The following is an 11,721-nucleotide window of genomic DNA, read 5'->3' as shown; positions in this document are numbered from 1 at the left end:
CTGTTTTCATTCCCGAACCCTTTCACTCATTCAAGAAGCAGAAGGAAAGAGGTCTTTTTGAAGTCAGCCGGTTCTCTTTCTTTTTTTCCTCTCTGCGAGCAAAAGAAGATTGAGTCAGCCTAATCTGCTCCTTGTACATTTGAATGTCTTCTGCAAAGAGCTCATCCTGGCTGCTTGATAAAGGCCCAGGTGCAGAGACAGTGGCCGTGCCTAACTTCGTCTCTGTGGGGGCTGTAAATCACGGTGGGAAGCCCACCCTTTGAAGATACAAGCTTGCTTACAGGGCTGATTTGTGGCCAGAAGGGCAAGCCCTTTTCCAGCCCTGCACAACGCTCTCGCCAAACCAGAGAGGGTGTCAGAAGGAGGTAGACTCATAACTCGCCAATATGCTCGAGGACCCTCAATCAAGCTGCACAACACACACTCCATGCAGTAAGAAGCAGGGCTCCTGACTGTCAAAGGTCAAGTGGAAGGAGACTCGGGTGACACCATGAAGATTTAGTCACAGTCGGAAAATCATATGCAAACAAAAATGTTTACTTTCCTCTCATGAGAAACATCACTGTTTATGAAGTTTCAAAAACAAGTGTTGAGAACTACTGATGGCAGCAAGAAGAGCTTTTTTGACACTCTTCTTACAAGTCCTCCATTAAAGAATGAAACATAAGACAAAGCTATGAATCTAGCATGCCCAGTGTACTTACTTGAGATACTTAACATGTGAATCATAAATAAGGCTGTTATTCATTCACTGCTGCAGGGCCCAGACATAGTGTCAATCATTCTGCATTGAAGCAAACTGGTATGAATAAGAACAACATAAGAACAAGCTGCAGTGTTGGAAGAAAGGTATTTAAATCACTTACATATTGCAAATTCTAATTGAATTTATGTATTAACCCAATACACAATGTAAACCACCACATCACATGCAAAAAATATTTTTACTTGTGCTTATTTCCTTATGCAGCTCTTTGGTCTTTGGGCTTTACAACAAGGCCAAAGCCAGTAATCCATGACACACACACACACACACACACACACACACACACACTGGCCCTGCTTTTCATTTGTCCACTACAGTGCCATCTAATGATGCCAAAGAAAAGAAATTAGCCGACCATTGCACGCTCCCTTTGACCGAGTCATTAAGGTGGCCAGTGTTGAGCTAAAGCTGAGCCCTGTGAAGCTCACTGTGACATACAGGCTTGCATTCCTCTGTTTGTTATTTAGATCCTTATTTACACTTGTTGTCAGAGGCAGACTGGAAGCACAGCAGTGGCTTCCTCAGTGGGCTGGATAACAATGAGCTGTAGGGAGCAGCCCAGCAAGGCATTTAGCCCAGCCCTGCCCCGTCTCGAGGAGAAGGGGAGAGGAAAAGTTTACTGCCTGTGAATCCGAGACTTTCACTCGTTACACATCAAACCTTCATGTTCTGCTGATCTCTGCCCGATAGCCTAGTGGAAGAGACTGCAGTTTGATTTTAGGCCTAAAATAGGGACCTTCAAGTTCTTCACTTCAAATTATTCCAAAATGAGAGATATGGTGGCACAAAGCCTTATTGGTCAACTTTAAGAATAAATAATTTGAAGTGGTTCATTCTTCTCATCTGCTCTACTTTACAGTTTACAGAAAAGAAATCTGGATGCAGCAAGCAAGTGATGTTCATTTGTGGTTCTTAAAGTGCTGCCCTGGCTCTTTCATCATATTTCATCATTCGGCTCTTTTGCTAATAAATTTAATGACCCCAAAAAAGTAGAAAATGAGACGAACACCACTTTTTCCAGTGCATCATCACAAAAACTGCCACACAAACATGGAGCTTCTTTGCACACAATTTTGGGAAACTCAACTCTATATAAAGATATATGAAGATGATATCAACTATTTGGGAAGCCAAGACCCTGTCAAGTTAAATCTATGTTTTGCATATGGCAAGTCTGTGGCAGGTTATTTTCTTTTCTTCGACTTCAAGAAAAAACTAATCAATGTGAGATAAAATAATTGTAGCTAGAGGAACCGCAGAACCTTGAAAGCTTGTTTAATGACAGTATATTACATCACTCATAAAGAACCCTATTTCCCAAGAGCGTTGGTGACTCTTATCATCGCTACAATATAGATTAATGAAGTGTGCAATGTATGATAAGAGTACACAAAAATCCCAGTTTAAAATGAGTGTTATCTGAGCCTTGTATGGTTGTGGGCGCCCATTGTAACCTTTTTGTTTGGCAACTTCCTGAGAAGACAAGCAGTGTGTTCGGAGGTATCAGCAGCTGTGTGCTACGTGTCTCTGATCCAGGCAGCTATTGACTTCCTGAGATTTGAATTAATTACTTGCTTCACAAGAGAAACTGGATTGCCGTGGAACCCCCTAAGAAGTCCACTCATTCTTAGGAAACTGCCCCATGGACTTGCAGATGGTTTCACTGAGATGTGCTTTCCCATAGAGAACAATTATACAGGGGATTGTGGTGCTGGCATAAACCTGCAGCACACAGTCTCCATTCTGAACATTTCAAAACAGCCATAGGGGAGGTTTGTGACTTAACATAAATTAGACCACCAGGGAATGGGGAGATCTGAAGTGGTGGAAGGGCAATATTGCAGATAAATGCACTGTGCTGAGAGCTTCTGCACCACAGAAGAAACAGCAAAAATAAACTGTGACACCTTGGAATCAGATAATAACGACATTAAAGCCTTTTAATGTTTGACAAACTTCATCACTGCAACCTTTTCTGCAAATACATCCTGATGCTGAGCTGGTTTAGTCAATTCTGTCAAATCTCTGCGTGTTTTCAGTCCAAGAAAGGAAACACTGATGAGAGCAATTAACGACATGAAGAAACAATTACAGTTGATACTTTTGAGGCCTGTGTGTGTGTGTGTGTGTTAGTCTGAAAGGGATTAAGTTGCTGCTGCGTTTGTATTCTGCTTACTTTCAATTGGCTCCAAGGCCGTGTGTTTGGTCTTGTTAGTGCCAGCGGCCCCAGTGAAGAGTACACTTCAGCTCTGATGAAGTATCCAGGAACGCAGAGGTTACCAGTGGCTGCTAATTAACCTCACATTGTGTTCACTGACAAAGAAACAAAGGAACAAAGTGGAATTTCAATGCAGGAGATTATCACAATCACAATGAGCGTAGTACCGGATCATGCACTTGATAGGGATTTTCACACTGGCCATGACAACATGAGATTAGATCAAAGACAGATAAAGTTACATTAGCAAAACAATGCAGCCTTGTTATGCAATAATAAGCAGCCATCTGGGCCTTCTCTGGGAGAGGAAGAGGCTCTGAGTGCGCAGCTACACCAAATGATACGTCTTCTCTCAACAACTTCTGCAAGACTGTATTTGATTGTGAGAACTTTATTGCGGCTTTGTTCTGGCAGAGAGGAGGTAGCATCCTTCCTCAAACACATCAAGACAAAGAGGAAACGGGCTGTGTGTTCTTCGCTGGTTATTGTTGCCTCTGTTTCTGTCCCACTGGCTGAATGGCAATTACTGCTGACTTCCTATCCAGGACGGAGCCTGGGCCCGCTGAGGGTGCCCTGACCCCGCAGTATCCAGAGGGAAGAGACAGGAGCTGTCGAAACCCACACCTCTCCCTGCTCCCGTGGGGAGTGCTCCTCCAGCTGCTGCCCCACGGGGCTCGCTGCACACTCCTGCTAATCAGCTCCATCTCATCTCTGTAAGGAACTGGCCCCAAGTGGATGTAGGCCCCATTCTCACCTTTGCTACACAGTGCACCTTTGAAGTCCTGTGTAAGTGTTAGTTTATGGCTGGAGAGGGTATGATAAGATCCCAAGGAAAGGTGATAAATTAGCTTTTCCTCCCACATTAAAAGGGGAAATAGCAGGCTGCTAAAATCCACAGAATCTGTTACAGTTCTAACACCTAACAGCTAAAGCACTTGAGAACCAAAAACATTGTGGTGTCAAATCTGTTAAGTACCTTCATTAAAGCAGCTTGTTTGTATTTAGCTGGATTCCCACACTGAAGTTCTGCACGAACAAGCATTTGGTCAAACACCAACTTCGGGACTTCTTTGAATGAAAAAATAAATATGATTATCCCTGCAAGTGCAACAGATTTACTAAACTAGACAGGACAAGCTGGGACAGAGCAGACACTTCTAACTCTCAGAACACACCCTTCACAGGCATGCCAAATTATACACAGGGGAATAAAAATTGATTTATCAGCAATTTACACAGTAGAATGAGACACTAATGTGGACACAGCAAAAAAAAAAGACCAAACCTTACTGATTTTAACAATTCGCTGACCCCACTTTAATGATAAAAATTAAGAAGAAGTACATGAGAGTCAGATGTCAGTAATGGCTGGAGGTTTAGGTTGACAGGACTGGAGCCTGAAGTTTGATGAATGGCTGGAGGTTGGTTGTCTGTCTCACCTTGTCTCAACCCGCTCAACACTTGCACATACTCAGGAGCCAATAACAAGAGATCCATGTATGTACAGAGACAACGTGGTGTTGCATCACATATTGTTAACTGGAAATGGAAAGTATGTCAGTGACTGTCACTGCGCTGTGTAACCAGTCTCCTACTGAAAAGAATATCTAATGTTATTAGACAAGGAAAGTCAATTTTATTTACATAGCTGGAAATATGGCACTCTCTAACCTAAGACACTCTATTCAGGTTTGGAAAAGCGCCACAAAGTTAAACAACAGTTAAGGAAAAAAGGGAGAAACATCATGAGGATGGGAAATTTTTATCTGTAAAAACCTTGTTTTGCTGCTGACAATGTCAGAGTAGGAACTCTTTCATTTAAGACGGTGTAGTCCCTCATTTGTCCAGGAGTGTTCTATCATAGAAAAGTGTCCAGATGACTACGACTGAAACCTTTTCTACGATAAACTCTTTCATTTGCACCTCACACCCTGTCTGTGACAATATGCATCCTTATCTTGAATAACAATTATCACCCCATTTCCTAGGACCATTAGATCTTCTTTACGACACCTACTTCCATTAGAGAGCTTAAATTTCACTGTCTGCAGCTCAAGAATACATTGAAAGCACAGTTCTTAGAAATATATTTTCACTCATTTTTGTGATGAGCCGGAATATGAACTGAGCGCCTTTAAATTTATCACATGAAAAAGTTTCATCACAGTTTATAAAACAGAATCTACGGCCTGCTATAACTTCCACGCAGCCACTGTCTGCTCCAGCTCAGTGGAATTTTGCTGCTGCCACCCGCTGACATAATTTGTTTCACAGTCACCACCCGGCAGCATGAATCAGATGTTGACACTCTAATTTCATGCACACATGGGTGTTTGGCTGAGCCAGACTTGAATGCTGCTGCATTCCCCTGCCTCTCTCTCCAGCTGCCCACTATACCTGCCCTTTGCCCTCCGACACAGCCATGTAATGTATTTAGCCTGGGAGTCACACATTATGACTGATGATTTAACCATGTAGTCTTATAATGATGATGTGCACTGTGAGGACAGGGGTGAGAGCTTCACTCATTATTCCGACACTGTACCATTTTTTTTATGATGTCAAATAAAACAGAAGGATGATCTCTGACAAAATCTTCTGAATGGTAAAATTTACTAAGAGCAAACTGTGCATGATTTGTACAAACAGGTTTAAAGGAATCATTGTATCTCAGACATAAGTGCCTTTCTCGCCCATCAGGAGAGCACCATGTTGCTCTGTTTACCACTAAAATAAATGTGTTTACCATGGTCCACAGCTCCATCTGAAAATATTTGTTTTACTTTGTTGTTTTTATAAAAACTACATGTACTTGCAAGAAATAATAAAACATAGCCACTAGCCACGTTTCAAAATGTCAAAGGATTGTCAAGGATTGACACATTTGCCGAGCATAATTAATGCAAGTTTTGTCTATCACTGATTATTTTGCTTCTTCTAAAAGTCAGCGCTGACAGTCTGCTGTGGGAGAGGAGAGGCGCTACCTTGTGGTGTTTGTCCTCATTCTGTCAGCTCAAAGAGCGAGCATAAACTATTTTCAACACTAGTGACCAGCAGGATAACCGTGAACATATATACACCAAACAAAAAAAAAAAAAAGTGAGGGCAATTCCCGATATCTCTCCTTCAAAACAAATCTGACAGCTTCTCTTATGAGTGAGCATAAATCTACAAGATAAACACATAAACAAATAAGTTGTTTGTGTGCTGTGGAAGCCAGATAACGGCCAGGGTTTTATGAAACACTGCTTCCTCCTGACAAATATCCAAACAATAAACACATAGTAAATAACAGCACCCTGTCCGTATCAGTTCCCTACTTGAGGTTAAGTTGAGTTTATTGCGGAGGCCACTGCCTGCATGCATTAGGCAAATCATAAATTATACATGCTAATTACCTTAGGCCTCCACTTTAATGAATTATTTTAATTAAACTACAACATTGGGGTTTTGCATGTGGTCTATATTTCATCCCCTGCCTATGATGACCTTCTTCTTTGTCTAAGTGGAACATAGTTGAGAGAACAAGGACAATGCAGACTTGGATTATACAACTGAGTTCATACTGATGCTACTGAACTGTGGAAAATACTGTCTGTATAATCGACTGAAATAGCAAGAACAGATTGTATTTGTATTATGGAAGGAAAGAAAAGCTAAAAATTGAGTAGGAGGAAAAACTCTAGTTATTGTTTAAGAGGTTTTATTCAGAAAAAAATGATGTTTTCCAGACTATTTATTTCAATTTCTTGAGGGTCAGGTATCAGAGATGAGTTTCATGTGGCGAGGTCTAACATGTGTTTCCTCTCTCTCCCACCTGTAACCTGTAATCATTTTTAATGCCAGTGGTTTCACACGTTCTCTCTTAGGAGTTAAATTAATTTGCTCATTTGAACAGTGTGCACAGGAAAAGCTGATGGTGTTTATTTATTAGAGATGGAACTGAGTGCCAGCTGAACAACACACTCATTTTGTGTTTCTAGACTAACACTGATGTGCAACATTTCAGTAATTCGCATGGTACATCAGCCCCATGCATTGTGTCTTAAAACACAATTATAGGATGACAGGATGTTGCTTATTAAATGCAATATGCCATTTGAATATTGCATTCTGCTTCATAATACATCAAATGAAAACGTTTGGTTATTTTTACATTTCACATATTGGGATGACTTTACAATGAACGACTTCTTATTCACAAAAGTTATTTTCAAACATTCATCTATATATATATTACAAAAACATTTTACTTACAACAGTGCAATACATACCAAATAAGACAAAGTTAAGTACACTGAAATCCAAATGAAAAAAAAACATTTTTATAAATGTGTAGTAAATATATATTGTCACTATATGCTATTAAATTTTTTTTCCACTTGTGTGACACAGATGTCGCTGGATTTAATTTCTTTAATGTGTTCAATAAAAAAGTTCCAAATGTTTGTTTATGTGGTTTTAATGTCATCGTAATGACCAGCCAGAAAAATAAAATCGGATTCAAAATTAAAGCTTGTAATCTGGAGTTGCAGTTTGAATACATTTAATCATCCAGAGTCAGAATTAATGTTACACACACAAATGCACAAAGTGGGAGGGAAAAAAAAAAAAAAACTAACACTGTTGTCCAAACAGTCCATGGGGGAGGGGTGGATTTAAATTCCAAAAGGGTCTTGCAGCTCGTTTCCTAGTTCCCCAGTCAGCAATGTGTTTGTGAAAAATCAGTCTTTTTGTCTCGCTGAAAAAAGGCTAAATCTACATTGGTGGCCCAGTCTAAGTTTGCTATTCTTTGCACTTTCAATTCAAGTGAATGGAGGAGAATGAAGTGGCCCGAGACCCTTTATTTGATCTACTCGATTGCATAAAGTGACGGAATTCTAATGTATTTGTTCAATACCCCGAAATGGGCTGTTGCTTTCTGTGGGGGAGGCAGATACAGTGCGTTATTTTTTTTTTTATTTAAGTCATTCCGAAAACAAATCGAGTAAAAGAATTAAAAATATATTTTGCACTTTTTTGCAGTCATTTCTCTGTCTGTATTTATAAAACCTGTTGAATTAACTTCGCGCGAATAGGAATAAAAAAAAAAAATGATACGGTCCAAACTGTCAGTTGCACTCATTACTGGGAGGGGGAAAACTCAACATGACACTTGTTTAATTGCCCTCTGCGACATTAGAAGTCGAAAAATGTAACAATGTTAATTCGGACACTGTGTGCAGCTTTTCTAAATGTTTATTGTCGGGCTTAATTGTGTTTAGCCAGCAGCTTGATGAATGAGCCCAGTTGTCTGCGCTGTGACCATGGCATCGCAACTCCATGCATCCTAATCGACTGCACGATTAATTTCTCTCCCCACTGCTTCTCTGCAACTCTCACACTGAAATCATACAGGTCTGCATAGAAGAAAAATTAAAGTAGGCTATTATTATTATTATTATTATTATTATTATTATTATTATTATTATATGAAAAATGGAAGTGATATAAAAATATTCTATACCAATTGAATAATAACTGTGTTATCTGAGACTTATAATAATGATAATAATAGCCTAATAATAATAATAATAATAATAACATGTGACATCGTCTTAGATTAAATCTTCAGAAGCATTTTTGATTGTTTACTTCACTTTTAATGAGAAAATATTTCGATGACCAGTTTTTTTTTTCCAATTCATTGCAGACTGTTTGCACACTTTTTCGAAAGCACACATGCTTGCAAAAAATAAACAAACAAAAACAAAACAACAACAATAACAACAACAGTAACAACACAAATTTTTAGAATGCATGCTTTACCTAAAAAAAGTACAAATTTACAGCATCTGATACACATGGTCACCACAGCCTTTTAAATTAAATGCTTCACAGAACATTTTCTGGAAAATAGATATCTAAAACATAAAACTAAAAAGTGCATTTTACAACATTTCAGTATCAGTTATTTGCAATATTCACATCTTGCATTTAATTTTGAGGACGTCTCACAATACTACTTTTCCATTTTGAAAAGATTTCATAACTCAGTTTGCTTTCCTTTTTTTTTTACAGGGAAGGTAAGAGCAAATCTAAATCCTGTTCCTATTTGGTATACCCTTAACCACCATTCCAGTATTAAAAGCAAACAAAGCACAGAGCCATTGCCTCGCAATTTCATTGACATTATAGTGGTCACACAGAAACGGTTCAAAAGTTTTGCTATTTGATAAAACTGGAAAAACTGCCACGAGAATTGCAAGCACTTAAAATCAGAGTCGATGGTGCCAAACCCCCCCGGATCCCCTCAGTGGCTCCACTTTCAACACTCACATTTCACAATAAACTGAAAAATAGAACTATCAAATAATTTATATTTTCAAGAGCAATATTTCGCTGTGCGATTCTGTGCTGGACTTCTATGACACGATTTAAAGCGACACATTCAACACATACACAAATAATTCGATACGCAACTGCAACTCGCCTTGATAGTTTCCGACGACAGAAAATATAAACTTTGGGATTGGTAAAAGGGCCTGGGAGCCAGCCAGCAGTTCGTTTACTGGGAAAGTTCAGCTGGTCAGTGCACAGCCACAGACTGCAGTGTGGAGGGGCTCGTCAGAGTCTCGCTCGGGGTTGCGGGGCTGCTTTGGCTCGTCGCTGTCTGTGGGGACGTCGGGCTCAGGGACTGTGGAGAGTTTGATAGAAACGCGGGGATGTGTGGAGGTAACGCCGAGAAACCGGACATGGAGGTCGGGGTGGGCTTGATTGGCACAGGAATAGCCGGTAAGGACTGTCCACTGTGACACAGGGACTTGATGGGCACGCCATAGGCACTGTAGTCGCTGCCTGCCATGGAGATTGGGGCCGCCGTGTCAATCACGCTGGTGTTGTACATGTGGGGCCAGGCTGTCGTCAGCTGGTTGTGGAGCGGGTACCCGGCAGACATGGACTGCATGGTGGAGAACGCCAGACTTCCCGGGACCTTGTACTCTCTGGCGATGATGTTCTCGATGGCAAACGGATGCTTAAAAGTTGATGTCTGAGACACTCCGAGGTTGTAAGTTGACATTTGGGGAAGGTGTGTGCCAGTGGCTGCCAGGGCGCTCAGTCTCAGCTTGGCTTGCTGCTGGAGATAATGGGCAGCATCCGACTGCTTACTTGGAGCCAAATGATCAGATGTAGTCAACACTTTGAACCTTTTGCGGCGTCTCAAGAAACTTCCATTCTCAAACATGTCCCCGCAGCTGGGGTGCAGAGCCCAGAAACTGCCCTTACCTGGTTGATCTGGGCGCCGGGGGATTTTAATGAAACAGTCGTTGAAGGACAGGTTGTGTCGCAGAGAGTTTTGCCACCGCTGAGTGTTTTCTCTATAATAAGGGAATCTATCCATGATGAACTTATAAATTTCACTGAGCGGCAGCATCTTCTCTGGGCAGCTCTGGATCGCCATGGCGGTAAGGGAGATGTAAGAGTAAGGTGGCTTCTGGTCGCTGTACGTGTTTCTCCCCGGACGAGGCATCCTCGGTATTTTTCAGAAAAGCAATAAAAAGTAGTCTCCCTTAATTCCTTGGCGACAGCTTGCCGCTCTTCATGAAAACAACCGCTGAGGAAAGTTTCAAAACAGGCAAAGCTGGAGTTGCGTTGTGCGTAAAACAGCCAGGTTGCGCGCCTCTGCAGTGTGCAGGCGGGCGGACGGTGCACATTTATGGAGTGACGGCTGCAGTAAGTCTTTCTTGCAAAGTAAGTCAGCTTGTCCCGCTAACAGAGCTGAATAGACTTCATTTGGCGTCCTTGATAAGACGAGCTAAGTGGATGCCTCCATGGCCTTCCTCTAACCATCTGATAGTTTTATGTAGTGACATGAGCAGAAAAGACCCCTGTAGAGGCGCTCCATTAATGTGCCACCTCTTTGCTATCACATGACAATTGCCATGGGAGGAGGGGGCTGGGAGGAAGGCATAATCTGGTTTCATTTACACCTATTTACATGGACACCTTGGGCCAATGGAAATCATTTCCATTTGAAGACAGAAAAAGGGGTGAAAAGGCTCGGCAACCGGAATTGAACTGCGATGGCACTCAGTGTGTGAAGGTATGCGCTAATACTTCTTCAGCGGACTTTACAGTTACAATTCACAAGTATATATGGAATGTCAATGGACATGAAAATGACTCGGCATATCGTAATTTAACGATACTCTGTTATAAAATTGTCTTTTAACGATCGGTACTGTTGTTAAGGCAGATGTTTATTGTTTATTATCTAAACATGAATTTATTAAAAATGTGTGATGAGTAGATGTCAAAAGGTTTCCCATACAGTGTGTTATGCATGCTGCTATCCTTTTTCATGATGTGGATTAGAATGAAAACATCAGCTGACTTTACAGATAGCCTAAATATTGCGAAAATGCCCCTAATTAAAGTCTAATATTGTTTACGAAATGCCATACATACATAATAATTTGCCAAGAGCAAGTTTGTTGATGAGCCGACTATTAGTTTTTCTCAGCTAATTTCGCCCACAGCGGGGCAAAGGAAGTAGACGATATGAAAACATCAACACAATGCAAACAACGCTGTTCAAACTGAAACTTCATGAGGCAATCAGGTCTATTGTGTTTATGTAAAGAAGATTCAAAAGTACTTCAGAAATGCAAATAAACCCTTGAGTATGGTGTGATGAAAACTGTATAAAATATCCATAAGTCAATTATATGAATGTGAAAACCAAATGGGAAGCCTA

The 11,721-nt window shown here is 40.8% G+C and overlaps 1 protein-coding gene across 1 annotated transcript; it reads right to left on the bottom strand.

The window, feature by feature from the left end:
* Positions 1 to 5,580: 5,580 nt before the first annotated feature.
* foxb1a (forkhead box B1a) lies at positions 5,581 to 11,152 on the bottom strand. Its single transcript, XM_044193837.1, has one exon. It carries the CDS (start codon positions 10,492 to 10,494, stop codon positions 9,553 to 9,555), a length of 942 nt encoding a protein of 313 aa, XP_044049772.1. The 5' UTR covers positions 10,495 to 11,152; the 3' UTR covers positions 5,581 to 9,552.
* Between the last annotated feature and the right edge of the window lie 569 nt (positions 11,153 to 11,721).

Source organism: Siniperca chuatsi, linkage group LG4, assembly GCF_020085105.1.
Source record: "Siniperca chuatsi isolate FFG_IHB_CAS linkage group LG4, ASM2008510v1, whole genome shotgun sequence".
Taxonomy (NCBI): domain Eukaryota; kingdom Metazoa; phylum Chordata; class Actinopteri; order Centrarchiformes; family Sinipercidae; genus Siniperca; species Siniperca chuatsi.
This window is presented reverse-complemented; position numbering and strand designations above follow the sequence as displayed.

Bases quoted from the DNA above. Each gene is read 5' to 3' on its own strand.
- foxb1a (XM_044193837.1), bottom strand. From the start codon at position 10,494: ATGCCTCGTCCGGGGAGAAACACGTACAGCGACCAGAAGCCACCTTAC.